General features: G+C 48.5%; 1 protein-coding gene across 1 annotated transcript in view; it reads right to left on the bottom strand.

The window, feature by feature from the left end:
- Positions 1-8,542: 8,542 nt before the first annotated feature.
- The window catches only part of LOC120044116 (radical S-adenosyl methionine domain-containing protein 1, mitochondrial-like), a 21,870-nt gene continuing 15,162 nt past the window's right edge, over positions 8,543-15,250 (bottom strand). The window contains exons 8-12 of the mRNA XM_038988706.1: positions 10,154-10,175; positions 9,890-10,020; positions 9,367-9,436; positions 8,789-8,839; positions 8,543-8,659 (exon numbers count right to left, since the gene is read on the bottom strand). Coding sequence (XP_038844634.1) covers positions 8,543-8,659; positions 8,789-8,839; positions 9,367-9,436; positions 9,890-10,020; positions 10,154-10,175 — 391 coding nt within the window. The remainder of the gene's footprint in view (positions 8,660-8,788; positions 8,840-9,366; positions 9,437-9,889; positions 10,021-10,153; positions 10,176-15,250) is intronic.

Here is a 15,250-nt window from a genome sequence, read left to right as displayed (position 1 = left end):
GGAACAGAAGTGACGTGGTAGTCTGGGTTCCTGTAGGGGAACAGAAGTGACGTGGTGGTAGTCTGGGTTCCTGTAGGGGAACAGAAGTGACATGGTAAAACAGTGTGGTAGTCTGGGTTCCTGTAGGGGAACAGAAGTGACGTGGTAGTCTGGGTTCCTGTAGGGGAACAGAAGTGACGTGGTAAAACAGTGTGGTAGTCTGGGTTCCTGTAGGGGAACAGAAGTGACGTGGTAAAACAGTGTGGTAGTCTGGGTTCCTGTAAGGGAACAGAAGTGACGTGGTAAAACAGTGTGGTAGTCTGGGTTCCTGTAGGGGAACAGAAGTGACGTGGTAAAGCAGTGTGGTAGTCTGGGTTCCTGTAGGGGAACAGAAGTGACGTGGTAAAACAGTGTGGTAGTCTGGGTTCCTGTAGGGGAACAGAAGTGACGTGGTAGTCTGGGTTCCTGTAGGGGAACAGAAGTGACATGGTAAAACAGTGTGGTAGTCTGGGTTCCTGTAGGGGAACAGAAGTGACGTGGTGGTAGTCTGGGTTCCTGTAGGGGAACAGAAGTGACATGGTAAAACAGTGTGGTAGTCTGGGTTCCTGTAGGGGAACAGAAGTGACGTGGTAGTCTGGGTTCCTGTAGGGGAACAGAAGTGACATGGTAAAACAGTGTGGTAGTCTGGGTTCCTGTAGGGGAACAGAAGTGACATGGTTAAACAGTGTGGTAGTCTGGGTTCCTGTAGGGGAACAGAAGTGACGTGGTAGTCTGGGTTCCTGTAGGGGAACAGAAGTGACATGGTAAAACAGTGTGGTAGTCTGGGTTCCTGTAGGGGAACAGAAGTGACGTGGTAGTCTGGGTTCCTGTAGGGGAACAGAAGTGACATGGTTAAACAGTGTGGTAGTCTGGGTTCCTGTAGGGGAACAGAAGTGACGTGGTAGTCTGGGTTCCTGTAGGGGAACAGAAGTGACATGGTAAAACAGTGTGATAGTCTGGGTTCCTGTAGGGGAACAGAAGTGACGTGGTAGTCTGGGTTCCTGTAGGGGAACAGAAGTGACATGGTAAAACAGTGTGGTAGTCTGGGTTCCTGTAGGGGAACAGAAGTGACATGGTAAAACAGTGTGGTAGTCTGGGTTCCTGTAGGGGAACAGAAGTGACATGGTTAAACAGTGTGGTAGTCTGGGTTCCTGTAGGGGAACAGAAGTGACGTGGTAGTCTGGGTTCCTGTAGGGGAACAGAAGTGACATGGTTAAACAGTGTGGTAGTCTGGGTTCCTGTAGGGGAACAGAAGCGACGTGGTAGTCTGGGTTCCTGTAGGGGAACAGAAGTGACATGGTAAAACAGTGTGGTAGTCTGGGTTCCTGTAGGGGAACAGAAGTGACGTGGTAAAATAGTGTGGTAGTCTGGGTTCCTGTAGGGGAACAGAAGTGACGTGGTAAAACAGTGTGGTAGTCTGGGTTCCTGTAGGGGAACAGAAGTGACGTGGTAGTCTGGGTTCCTGTATGGGAACAGAAGTGACATGGTAAAACAGTGTGGTAGTCTGGGTTCCTGTAGGGGAACAGAAGTGACGTGGTAAAACAGTGTGGTAGTCTGGGTTCCTGTAGGGGAACAGAAGTGACATGGTAAAACAGTGTGGTAGTCTGGGTTCCTGTAGGGGAACAGAAGTGACGTGGTAGTCTGGGTTCCTGTAGGGGAACAGAAGTGACGTGGTAGTCTGGGTTCCTGTAGGGGAACAGAAGTGACGTGGTAAAACAGTGTGGTAGTCTGGGTTCCTGTAGGGGAACAGAAGTGACGTGGTAGTCTGGGTTCCTGTAGGGGAACAGAAGTGACGTGGTAGTCTGGGTTCCTGTAGGGGAACAGAAGTGACGTGGTAGTCTGGGTTCCTGTAGGGGAACAGAAGTGACGTGGTAAAACAGTGTGGTAGTCTGGGTTCCTGTAGGGGAACAGAAGTGACATGGTAAAACAGTGTGGTAGTCTGGGTTCCTGTAGGGGAACAGAAGTGACGTGGTAGTCTGGGTTCCTGTAGGGGAACAGAAGTGACGTGGTAGTCTGGGTTCCTGTAGGGGAACAGAAGTGACGTGGTAAAACAGTGTGGTAGTCTGGGTTCCTGTAGGGGAACATAAGTGACGTGGTAGTCTGGGTTCCTGTAGGGGAACAGAAGTGACGTGGTAAAACAGTGTGGTAGTCTGGGTTCCTGTAGGGGAACAGAAGTGACGTGGTAAAACAGTGTGGTAGTCTGGGTTCCTGTAGGGGAACAGAAGTGACATGGTAGTCTGGGTTCCTGTAGGGGAACAGAAGTGACGTGGTAAAACAGTGTGGTAGTCTGGGTTCCTGTAGGGGAACAGAAGTGACATGGTAGTCTGGGTTCCTGTAGGGGAACAGAAGTGACGTGGTAGTCTGGGTTCCTGTAGGGGAACAGAAGTGACATGGTAAAACAGTGTGGTAGTCTGGGTTCCTGTAGGGGAACAGAAGTGACGTGGTAAAACAGTGTGGTAGTCTGGGTTCCTGTAGGGGAACAGAAGTGACGTGGTAGTCTGGGTTCCTGTAGGGGAACAGAAGTGACGTGGTAGTCTGGGTTCCTGTAGGGGAACAGAAGTGACATGGTTAAACAGTGTGGTAGTCTGGGTTCCTGTAGGGGAACAGAAGCGACGTGGTAGTCTGGGTTCCTGTAGGGGAACAGAAGTGACATGGTAAAACAGTGTGGTAGTCTGGGTTCCTGTAGGGGAACAGAAGTGACGTGGTAAAACAGTGTGGTAGTCTGGGTTCCTGTAGGGGAACAGAAGTGACGTGGTAAAACAGTGTGGTAGTCTGGGTTCCTGTAGGGGAACAGAAGTGACGTGGTAGTCTGGGTTCCTGTATGGGAACAGAAGTGACATGGTAAAACAGTGTGGTAGTCTGGGTTCCTGTAGGGGAACAGAAGTGACGTGGTAAAACAGTGTGGTAGTCTGGGTTCCTGTAGGGGAACAGAAGTGACATGGTAAAACAGTGTGGTAGTCTGGGTTCCTGTAGGGGAACAGAAGTGACGTGGTAGTCTGGGTTCCTGTAGGGGAACAGAAGTGACGTGGTAGTCTGGGTTCCTGTAGGGGAACAGAAGTGACGTGGTAAAACAGTGTGGTAGTCTGGGTTCCTGTAGGGGAACAGAAGTGACGTGGTAGTCTGGGTTCCTGTAGGGGAACAGAAGTGACGTGGTAGTCTGGGTTCCTGTAGGGGAACAGAAGTGACGTGGTAGTCTGGGTTCCTGTAGGGGAACAGAAGTGACGTGGTAGTCTGGGTTCCTGTAGGGGAACAGAAGTGACGTGGTAAAACAGTGTGATAGTCTGGGTTCCTGTAGGGGAACAGAAGTGACGTGGTAGTCTGGGTTCCTGTAGGGGAACAGAAGTGACGTGGTAGTCTGGGTTCCTGTAGGGGAACAGAAGTGACGTGGTAAAACAGTGTGGTAGTCTGGGTTCCTGTAGGGGAACAGAAGTGACGTGGTAGTCTGGGTTCCTGTAGGGGAACAGAAGTGACGTGGTAAAACAGTGTGGTAGTCTGGGTTCCTGTAGGGGAACAGAAGTGACGTGGTAAAACAGTGTGGTAGTCTGGGTTCCTGTAGGGGAACAGAAGTGACATGGTAGTCTGGGTTCCTGTAGGGGAACAGAAGTGACGTGGTAAAACAGTGTGGTAGTCTGGGTTCCTGTAGGGGAACAGAAGTGACATGGTAGTCTGGGTTCCTGTAGGGGAACAGAAGTGACGTGGTAGTCTGGGTTCCTGTAGGGGAACAGAAGTGACATGGTAAAACAGTGTGGTAGTCTGGGTTCCTGTAGGGCACAGGTGTCAAACTCATTCCATGGAGGGCCGAGTGTCTGCGGGTTTTCGCTCCTCCCTTGTACTTGATTGATGAATTAACATCACTAATTAGTTAGGAACTCCCCACACCTGGTTGTCTAGGGCTTTATTGAAAGGAAAAACCAAAAACCTGCAGACACTAGGCCCTCCGTGGAATGAGTTTGACACCCCTGCTGTAGGGGAACAGAAGTGACGTGGTAAAACAGTGTGGTAGTCTGGGTTCCTGTAGGGGAACAGAAGTGACGTGGTAGTCTGGGTTCCTGTAGGGGAACAGAAGTGAGGTGGTAAAACAGTGTGGTAGTCTGGGTTCCTGTAGGGGAACAGAAGTGACATGGTTAAACAGTGTGGTAGTCTTGGTTCCTGTAGGGGAACAGAAGTGACATGGTAAAACAGTGTGGTAGTCTGGGTTCCTGTAGGGGAACAGAAGTGACATGGTTAAACAGTGTGGTAGTCTGGGTTCCTGTAGGGGAACAGAAGTGACGTGGTAAAACAGTGTGGTAGTCTGGGTTCCTGTAGGGGAACAGAAGTGACATGGTAAAACAGTGTGGTAGTCTGGGTTCCTGTAGGGGAACAGAAGTGACGTGGTAGTCTGGGTTCCTGTAGGGGAACAGAAGTGAGGTGGTAAAACAGTGTGGTAGTCTGGGTTCCTGTAGGGGAACAGAAGTGACATGGTTAAACAGTGTGGTAGTCTTGGTTCCTGTAGGGGAACAGAAGTGACATGGTAAAAACAGTGTGGTAGTCTGGGTTCCTGTAGGGGAACAGAAGTGACATGGTTAAACAGTGTGGTAGTCTTGGTTCCTGTAGGGGAACAGAAGTGACATGGTAAAACAGTGTGGTAGTCTGGGTTCCTGTAGGGGAACAGAAGTGACGTGGTAAAACAGTGTGGTAGTCTGGGTTCCTGTAGGGGAACAGAAGTGACATGGTAAACAGTGTGGTAGTCTGGGTTCCTGTAGGGGAACAGAAGTGACGTGGTAGTCTGGGTTCCTGTAGGGGAACAGAAGTGACGTGGTAGTCTGGGTTCCTGTAGGGGAACAGAAGTGACGTGGTAAAACAGTGTGGTAGTCTGGGTTCCTGTAGGGGAACAGAAGTGACGTGGTAGTCTGGGTTCCTGTAGGGGAACAGAAGTGACGTGGTAAAATAGTGTGGTAGTCAGGGTTCCTGTAGGGGAACAGAAGTGACGTGGTAGTCTGGGTTCCTGTAGGGGAACAGAAGTGACGTGGTGGTAGTCTGGGTTCCTGTAGGGGAACAGAAGTGACATGGTAAAACAGTGTGGTAGTCTGGGTTCCTGTAGGGGAACAGAAGTGACGTGGTAGTCTGGGTTCCTGTAGGGGAACAGAAGTGACGTGGTAAAACAGTGTGGTAGTCTGGGTTCCTGTAGGGGAACAGAAGTGACGTGGTAAAACAGTGTGGTAGTCTGGGTTCCTGTAAGGGAACAGAAGTGACGTGGTAAAACAGTGTGGTAGTCTGGGTTCCTGTAGGGGAACAGAAGTGACGTGGTAAAGCAGTGTGGTAGTCTGGGTTCCTGTAGGGGAACAGAAGTGACGTGGTAAAACAGTGTGGTAGTCTGGGTTCCTGTAGGGGAACAGAAGTGACGTGGTAGTCTGGGTTCCTGTAGGGGAACAGAAGTGACATGGTAAAACAGTGTGGTAGTCTGGGTTCCTGTAGGGGAACAGAAGTGACGTGGTGGTAGTCTGGGTTCCTGTAGGGGAACAGAAGTGACATGGTAAAACAGTGTGGTAGTCTGGGTTCCTGTAGGGGAACAGAAGTGACGTGGTAGTCTGGGTTCCTGTAGGGGAACAGAAGTGACATGGTAAAACAGTGTGGTAGTCTGGGTTCCTGTAGGGGAACAGAAGTGACATGGTTAAACAGTGTGGTAGTCTGGGTTCCTGTAGGGGAACAGAAGTGACGTGGTAGTCTGGGTTCCTGTAGGGGAACAGAAGTGACATGGTAAAACAGTGTGGTAGTCTGGGTTCCTGTAGGGGAACAGAAGTGACGTGGTAGTCTGGGTTCCTGTAGGGGAACAGAAGTGACATGGTTAAACAGTGTGGTAGTCTGGGTTCCTGTAGGGGAACAGAAGTGACGTGGTAGTCTGGGTTCCTGTAGGGGAACAGAAGTGACATGGTAAAACAGTGTGATAGTCTGGGTTCCTGTAGGGGAACAGAAGTGACGTGGTAGTCTGGGTTCCTGTAGGGGAACAGAAGTGACATGGTAAAACAGTGTGGTAGTCTGGGTTCCTGTAGGGGAACAGAAGTGACATGGTAAAACAGTGTGGTAGTCTGGGTTCCTGTAGGGGAACAGAAGTGACATGGTTAAACAGTGTGGTAGTCTGGGTTCCTGTAGGGGAACAGAAGTGACGTGGTAGTCTGGGTTCCTGTAGGGGAACAGAAGTGACATGGTTAAACAGTGTGGTAGTCTGGGTTCCTGTAGGGGAACAGAAGCGACGTGGTAGTCTGGGTTCCTGTAGGGGAACAGAATGACATGGTAAAACAGTGTGGTAGTCTGGGTTCCTGTAGGGAACAGAAGTGACGTGGTAAAACAGTGTGGTAGTCTGGGTTCCTGTAGGGGAACAGAAGTGACGTGTAAAACAGTGTGGTAGTCTGGGTTCCTGTAGGGGAACAGAAGTGACGTGGTAGTCTGGGTTCCTGTATGGGAACAGAAGTGACATGGTAAAACAGTGTGGTAGTCTGGGTTCCTGTAGGGGAACAGAAGTGACGTGGTAAAACAGTGTGGTAGTCTGGGTTCCTGTAGGGGAACCAGAAGTGACATGGTAAAACATGGTGGTAGTCTGGGTTCCTTGTAGGTGGAACAGATATGAAGTGGTGAGTCTGGGTTCTCGTAGGGGCAGTAAGTGCTTGGTAGTTCCTGTGTTCCTGTTGGGTGACAGAAGTGACATGGTAAAACAGTGTGGTAGTCTGGGTTCCGTAGGGGAACAGAGTGACGTGGTATCTGGTTTCCTTATGTGGAACAGAAGTGACAGATGGTAAAACAGTGTGGTAGTTCTGGTTCCTGTAGGGGAACAGAAGTGACATGTAAAACAGTGTGGTAGTCTGGGTTCCTGTAGGGGGAATCAGAAGTGACTGGTTAACATGTGTGTAGTCTGGGTTCTGTAGGGGCAGCAGAAGTGGGGTGACTGTTGGTTAGTCTGGGTTCCTGTCGGGATACAGAATGACATGGTTAACAGTGTGGTAGTCTGGGTTCCTGTAGGGGAACAGAAGCGACGTGGTTATTGTCTGGGTTCCTGTAGGGGAACAGAAGTGGACATGGTAAACAGTTGTGTAGTCGGGTTCCTGTAGGGGAAAAGAAGTGTACTGGGTATAAACTATTGTGGTATCTGTGTTCCTGTAGGTGGACACAGTAAGTGACTGTGGTAAAAACTTTAGTGTGGTGTAGTCTGGGTTCCTGTAGGGGACCAGAATGGACGTGGTATCTCCTGGGGATTCGCTGTCTGTATCAGTAAGTTGACATTGCTAACAGTGGTGGTAGTCTGGGTCCTGTAGGAGGAGAACAGAAGTGACGGGTGGTAAAACAGTGTGGTAGTACTGGGTTCCTGTAGGGGAACAGAAGTGACATGGAAAACGTGTGGTAGTCTTGTGGGTTTCCTGGTAGGGGAAACATGAGGTGACGTGGTATATATTCTGTGGTTCCTGTAGGGGAACATAAGTGACGTGGTAGTCTGGGTTCCTGTAGATTGAACAGAAGTGACGTGGTATACAGTGGGTAGTCTGGTGTTCCGTGTAGGGGTTAACGAGAAGTGACGTGGTATTCTCTGGGTTTCTCTCCTGAGGGGAACTGACGTGACGGGGTAGTCTGGGTTCCTGTAGGGGAACAATAAGTGAGCGTGGGTAGTCCCTGGGTTTCCTGTAGGTGGTACAGAAGTGACGTTGGGGTAAAAAAAAACTTTGTGGTAGTTCCTCTGGGTTCCGTAGGGGAACAGAAGTGACCCATGAAGTGTAAATTAAAAACAAGTATCGTGGTTAAGTCCCTGGGTCCTCGTAGTGGGAACAAGAAGTGAACTGTGAGTATCTGTGTGTGGGTTCCTGTAGGGGAACAGAAGTTGGCCTGGTGGTTAGTCTTGGTCCTGGGGGTTCCTGTAAGGGGAGAACAGAAGTGACGTTGGTAAAAATTAGAAATTTCACGGAGTGTGTAGTTCTTCTGGGTTCCTCTGTAGTGGGGGAACATAACGGGTGACACTTGTGTTGGGTTTTCGTTCTGGGATTCCATGTAGGGGAAACGAAGTGACGTTGGTTAAAATCATGTGTGGTAGTCTGGTTCCTGTAGGGGAACAGAAGTGACGTGTTATCAACTCTCGTGTGGTATCTGGTTCCTGTAGGGGAACGAGAATGACATGCGTAGTCTGGGTTCCTGTGTGGAATCAAAGTGAGCCGTGGTAAAAACGTGTGGTAGTCTGGGGTTCCTGTAGTGCGAACTAGAAGTGACATGTAGTCTGGGTTCCTGTAGGGAACATGTAAGTGACGTGGTAGTCTGGTGTTCCTGTAGGGAACAGAAGTGACATATGGTAAAATACAGTGTTTGGGTCAGTCCCCTTGTGTGGTTCCTGTAGGGGAACAGCCAGAAGTGACGTGGTGTCCTCTGGGTTTCCTGTATGGTACAGAAGTGCATGGGAAATACGTGTTGGTAGTCTGGGTTCCTGTAGGGGAACAATGTTAAGTGGACGTGGTAAAACAGTGTGGTACGGTCTGGTTCTCTGGAGTGGTTGGGACTAGATAGTGACGTGTTAAAACAGTGTGGTAGTCTGGTTCGCTGTAGGGGAACAGAAGGTGAAGTGTGTAGTCTTGTGGGTTCCTGTAGGGGGAACTAGAAGGACTGGTAAAACAGTGTGGTAGTCGGGTTCCTGTAGGGGACCAGAGAGTGACGTGGTGAAACAGTGTGGTGTCTGGGTTTCCTGTAGGGGAACAGAAGTGATCTGGTAAAACAGTGTGATGTATCTTGGGTTCCTGTAGTGTGCGGAACAGAAGTGTACGTGGTATGCTGGGTTCCCTGTAGGGGACGAAGTGACGTTGTAAGTCTGGGTCTGTAGGGAACAGAATGTGACGGGTAAACAGTGTGGTAGTCTGGTGTGGTTCCTGTAGGGTGTACAAGAAGGATCTGTGGTAGTCTAGTGTTCCTGTAGGGAACCGAAGTGGACGTGGTAGTCTGGGTTCCTGTAAGGGGAACAGAAGTGAAACTTGGTAGTCTGTGGTTCCTGTAGTGGAACAGTAGTTGACAGTGGGTAAAACAGTTTGGTAAGTCTGGGTTCCTGCTAGGGGAACAGAAGTTACATGGTAAAACAGTGTGGATTAGTCTGGTTCCTGTAGGGGGATACAGACAAGTGACGTGGGTAGTCTGGGTTCCTTGTAGTGGAACCAAAGTGAACGTTGGTAGTCTGGTTTCCTGTAGGGGAAACAGAAGTGAACGTGGTAAAACGTGTGGTAGTTCTGGGTTCTCTGTAGGGGAACAGAATAGTGACGTGGTAGTCTGGGTTCCGTAGGGGAACTAGAATGCGTTGGTAAAACAGTGTGGTAGTCCTTGGGTTCCTGTAGGGGAATTCTTTAAGTGTACTTGGGTAAACAGTGTGGTGTCTGGGTTCCTGTAGGGTGAATCCTTAATGACATGGGTAGTCTGGGTCTCCCTGTAGGGGAACGAGATAAGTGACGTGGTAAACAGTGTGGTAGTCCTGGGTGTTCCTGTTAGGTGAATCAGAATGTGACTGGTAGTCTGGGTTCCTGTAGGGGAACAGAAGTGACGTGGTAGTCCTGTTCCTGTAGGGGAACAGAAGTGACATGGTAAAACCGGGTTGGTATCTGGGTCTCCTGTAGGGGTTACAGAAGTGACCGTGTATAAAAAAACAGTGTGGTTAAGTCTGGGTTCCCTGTAAGGAGGGGACAGAAGTGACGTGGTAGTCTGGGTTCTCCCTCTTCTGTAGGGGAACAGAAGTGAGGTGTAAAACAGTGTGGTAGTTCTGCTGGGTCTATCCTTCGTAGGGGAAACAGAAGTGACAACATTTGTTAAACCAGTGTGGTTAAGTCCTTGGTTCCTGTAAGGGGAACAGAAGTTGACAATGGTAAAAACAGTGTGGTCATACGTCTGGGTTTTCCTGTAAGGGAAGAAGTGGACATGTTTGAAATCAGTGTGGTAGTCCTGGGATTTATTCCTGTAGTTAGGGGAACTAGACGTGACGGTGGTAAAATCAGTCGGTGGTAGTCCTGGGTTTGCCTGTAGGGGAACAGAATGACAAATGGTAAACAGGTGTGGTATGCTGTGTGTTTCTCTGTAGGGAACAGAAGTGACTTATGGGTGTTAAAACAGTGTGGTAGTTCTGGGTTTCCTGTAGGGGAACAGAAGTGACCGTGGGGTGGTAGTCCTGGGTTCTGTAATAGGGAACAGAAGTGACGTGGTAACAAACAGTGTGGTGTCTGGGTCTCCTGTAGCGGGAACAGGTGACTTGTAAAACCAGTCGTGGTAGTCTGGGGTTCCTGTAGGGGAAACCGAAGTGACATGTAAATACTGTGGTAGTCTGGGTTCCTGTAGGGGGCACCTAAAGTGTACGTGTGTAAAACAAGTGTTGGTCGTCTTGGTTCCTTGTAGGGGAACAGTAAGTGGCGCAAGTGGTAGTCCTGGGTTCCTGTAGAGGGAACATGAAGTGATGTGTGTTGGTAAACATGTGTATTCTGGGTTTCCTGTAGGGGGAACAGAGTGAACATGGTAAAAACCAAGTGTGGGTAGTCTGGGGTTCCTGTAGGGGGAACAGAAGTGACGTGGTATTCTGGGTTCCTGTAGGGGAAGCCAGACAGTGACATGGTAAAACATGTGGGTAGTCTGGGTTCTCCCCTGTAGGGGAACAGAAGGTGCTTCCGATGGTTGAAACAGTTTGGTAGTCCTGGGTTGCCTGTAGGGGAAAATGATAGTGACGGTGGTAGTCTGGGGTTTCCTGTAGGGTGTAAACATGAAATGACTTGGTAAATACTGTGTGGTAGGTCTGAGCCTGGGTTTTCCTGTAGTGGAACAATAATTGACATGGGTTATAACAGTGTGGTAGTCTTGGGTTCCCTGTAGGGAGGAACAGATAGTGACCGGTGTGGCTAGTCTGGGTTTCCTGTAGGGGATACCTGGAAGTGACATGTTGTAATTACAGTGTGGTAGCTGGGTTCCCTGTAGGGGAACAGAAGTTGACATGGTTAAACCAGTGTGGTAGTCTGGGTTCTGCCTGTAGGGAACAGTAAGTGACCGTTGGATAGTCTTGTGTTTCCTGTAGGGGAACAGAAGGTGACATGGTTAAATCAGTTGTGGTAGTCTTGGGTTCCCCTGTAGGGGAACAGAAGTGGACAAACATGGTTAACTGTGGTAGTCCTTGGGTTTCCTGTAGGGTGAACAGTTATATTTGACGTGGTATCTGGTTCCTGTAGGAGTAACAGAAGTGACATGGTAAATACAGTGTGGTAGTCTGTGTGTGTTTTCCTTTAGGGGAACAGAAGTGACAGGGTTAAACATGTGTGGATCCTGGGTTCCTGTAGGGGGTGATACAGAATGGGAAGTGGTAGTCTGGGTTCTGTAGGGGAACAGAAGTGACATGGTTAAACAGTGGTGGTAGTCTGGGTTTCCTGTAGGGAACAGAAGAGAATACGTGGTATCTGTGATTCCTGTATGGGAAAACAGAAAGGATGTGGCTAAAGCACAGTGTGGTAGTCACTGGGTCCTTGTAGGGGGAACAGATAGTGTGACGTGGTAGCTCTGGGTTCCTGTAGGGCAGGAACAGTAGGGGTTGACATGGTAAACAGCTGTGGTATTCTGGGTTCCTGTATTGTGGAGGAACAGAAGTGACGTGGGTAAAACAGTGTGGTAGTTCTGGGTTTCCTGTAGGGGAACGAAGTGCACAGTGTAAAACAGTGTGGTAGTCTGGGTTCCTGTATGTGGGCCAGAAGGTGACGTGGTAGTCCTGGGTTTCCTGTAGGGGAACAAAGTGCGTGGTAAACAGTGTGGTAGTCGGGTTTTCTGTAGGGGAAACATGAAGTGAACTTGTGGTAGTCTGGGTTCCTGTAGGGGAAATACGCATGACCGTGGTATCTGGGTTCTCTGTATGGGTAACAGAAGTGACCGTGTAAAACAGTTGTGGTAGTCTGGGTTCCTGTAGGTGGAACAGAATTTAATTTGGTAAAACAGTGTGGGTAGTCTGGGTTCCTGTAGGGGAACAGAACAGTGACTTGGTAGTCTGGGTTCCTGTATGGGAACAGATAGTGACATGAGTAAACATTGTGGTAAGTCTGGGTTTCCTGTATGGGGAACTAGAAGTGACATTGGTAAATACAGTGTGGTAGTCTGGGTTCCTTGTAAGGGGAACAGAAGTGAATGGTAAACATATGTGTAGTCTTGGGTGTCCTGTTGGGGAACAGATAGTGATAACGTGGTAAATACAGTGTGTGCTCGTTCTGGGTTCCTGTAGGGGAACAGAAGTGACATGCGTAACAACAGTTGTGGGTAGTCCTGGTTTTCCCTGTAGGGTTGGAACAGAAGTGACGTGGTAAAACATGGTGGGTAGTCTGGGTTCCTGTAGGGGAACAGAAGTGACGTGGTAACACGTGTGGTAGTCTGGGTTCCTGTACGCGGGAACAGAAGTCGACGTGGTAAAAAAAAACAAGTGTGGTATATGGTCTGTGTTCCTGTAAGGGAAAACAGCAGTGACATGGGTAACACACAGTGTGTAGCGCTGAGGTTCCTGGTTGGGGACAGAAGTTTGACGTGTAGTCTGGGTTCCTGTAATATGGGGCACAGAAGTACGTGGTATCTGGGTTCCTGTAGTGGGAACAGAAGTGACGTGGTAAAACAGTGGTGGTAGTCTGGGTTCCTGTAGGGGAACAGACGTGACTGGTATTCTGGGTTCCTGTAGTGCGGACAGAATTGACGTGGTAAAACAGTGTGGCGTCCTGGGTTCCCTGTAGGTGAACATAAAGTGACGTGTAAAACAGTGTGGTAGTCTGGTTCCTGTGGGGAACAAGCAGTGACGTGTAAAACAGTGCGGTAGTCCTGGGTTCCTGTAGGGGACCAGAAGTGGATTCGTGGTTCCTGGGTTCCTGTAGGGTGAACAGAAGTGACGTGGTAGTGCTGGGTTCCTGTATGGGAACGAAGTGCGTGTAAACATGTGGTGTCTGGTTCCTGTAGTGAAACAGAGGACGTGGTAGTCCTGTGGTGGTTCCTGTCAGGGGGAACAAAGTGACGTGGTATTAGACAGTTGTGCGTAGTCGGGGTTGTCCTGTATGGGAACAGAAGTGACGTGGTAGTCTGGGTTTCCTGTAGGGGAACAGAAGTGACATGGTAAAAAACAGTGTGGTATGTCTGTGGGTTCCTGTAGGTAGGAACAATAATGTGACGATGGTAGTCTGGGTTCTGGTAGGGAAGCATATGACTGGTATAAAACAGTGTGGTAGTTCTTGGTTCCTGTATGGGAACAGAATGGTGACATGGTAAAACGTGTGGTACAGTCGTGTGTGGGTTCCTGTAGGGAACAGAAGTGACATGTAAAACATGTTGGTAGTCTGGATATCATGGATATAACCCTCACCCTACCCTGAGGGGAACTAAATGGCTAGAAACTAATATGGAAGTAGCTCCACAGTGAACCCAGAAATCTCTCTCTGTGTGTATAAGTTCACATCTGTCGTAGTTTTGGTTTCCTGGTCACTATAGATAGTCCTCCATAATCAGTTGGGGGTGATTGATGGCGTAGGGCTGGGGAGGCAAAGAGGAGGGGTGTCTGACGTTAAAAAAAAAAACCACTTTAAAAACAAATGTACATATAAATGCCTCTTTATCTCTCATATATAGATATTTTATATATTTCTAACTGTATACTCTTGACAACGGTGTAGTAATAATGAACTTTTACAAGTCATTGAGATTGAGAGAGAGACCGCAAATACGCACTGCACACACATAGACGGACAAAACATGCTACTTTGTTAATAAAGTTATTTAAAGGTGTCGAACTAACAACATCGTTTGTGGCGCAATGCTTGTAGGGTAGGTCAGTAACTTAGAGTAGTTGAGTACGCCATGTGCCTATTGAGTTCTGGAGATGGACCACAGGATGAACAAGGCTACCTGTGAATTGTAAATACTATAGAGATCCGGGGTGCACAAATAATAAACATGTACTCTGCACGAGACATTGCATTCAGGGGCGGACCGGCAACTGCGATCGCCCGCCGCAAAGAACACAATCGTAAAGCGTGTGGGGGTGGTGTCATATTTAAACCGGGGATTGCAGCAGCTGTAATACGGTGCTTGTGTGTAAAATTCTAGAACGGGGGTGCCAAACCTAAGAAGCTGATGGTTTGCTAACGGGAAGAACTGCTTAAAGCGTCAAGGGCAGAGAATTACTAGCTTTAATTTGCCATGCATTACCATTTATTGTGCCCCAAATAGTCCTGAATCACATAGTCACATGTCACTGTTTAACAACGATAATACCCTGGGCTCATTCATGTGCTTTGTGAAGAACGCGGGATTTTTTAATGATCAGCCGCTAAGCTAAGCTAGCCATGCGCTAATGGCTCACGCAATTCCTCGTTAGCTAGCTAGTGAGGAACATCTTGCAGTCCCCAAATGGATTAACTGTCACGGGCATGTCCCGCCGCGGGGGATTTGTGTTGCAAAACCAGCCTACTAAACTACTTGTATCTAGATGCGAGTAGGCTCAGTTAGCAGTACAATAACGTTAGACGTTCCATGAACCTGCTCAATGCATAACCCTCTGTTGCTTCCTTATTAGATTTTGTGCCAGTCAAGGTCATGTGTCTTTCTTGTATGGCTATTTGTGTTTTAAAATACTTTGACAAAGGGATGTCATATCCTATCCTTGCTTAGAAGCTTTCCTCTCCTGTTTGTGATTGGTGATTTTGTATAGATTTTCATTCACCATTGTGTAAATGATCATTGTCAACCTACTGCTGGCAGTTGTACAAACTTGATTCGGAGGGGTTGGGTTAAGTGCGGAAGACCACATTTTGGTTGAATGCATTCAGTTTGAACTACTAGGTATTCCCCTTTCCCAACTGAACCAGCGGAAATCAGGAATGCGGAATAGTATCCTTACGTAGCTACTGTGCAGATTACAAGTATAGCTGTGTGTGGAATTTGAAGAATCTTTGGAGATCTATGACAACATTGAATCAGTCATTCCCCATGAGGCTAGGAGGTTTTTATCAAGATGGGACTCCCGAAAAGGCCCCTAAAGCAACATCCAGGATCTAATCTAATTCATTAGTGCATAGTTGTAAGTTAACATTTGCACCAATAGAAGCGCAAACTATCTTGGTGGACGGGTTGCACGCGCCTATAGAAGGAAAGCACTTGATTGAAATTGTAGAGGGTCGTCTGACCCCGATTTACGATTTTTCAAAGGGCGCATAGATACCGATATTGGAGAGCAAAGGAAGGGCTTTGAGAAGTG

This window comes from Salvelinus namaycush, chromosome 3 (assembly GCF_016432855.1).
Source record: "Salvelinus namaycush isolate Seneca chromosome 3, SaNama_1.0, whole genome shotgun sequence".
In the NCBI taxonomy this organism is placed as follows: domain Eukaryota; kingdom Metazoa; phylum Chordata; class Actinopteri; order Salmoniformes; family Salmonidae; genus Salvelinus; species Salvelinus namaycush.
This window is presented reverse-complemented; position numbering and strand designations above follow the sequence as displayed.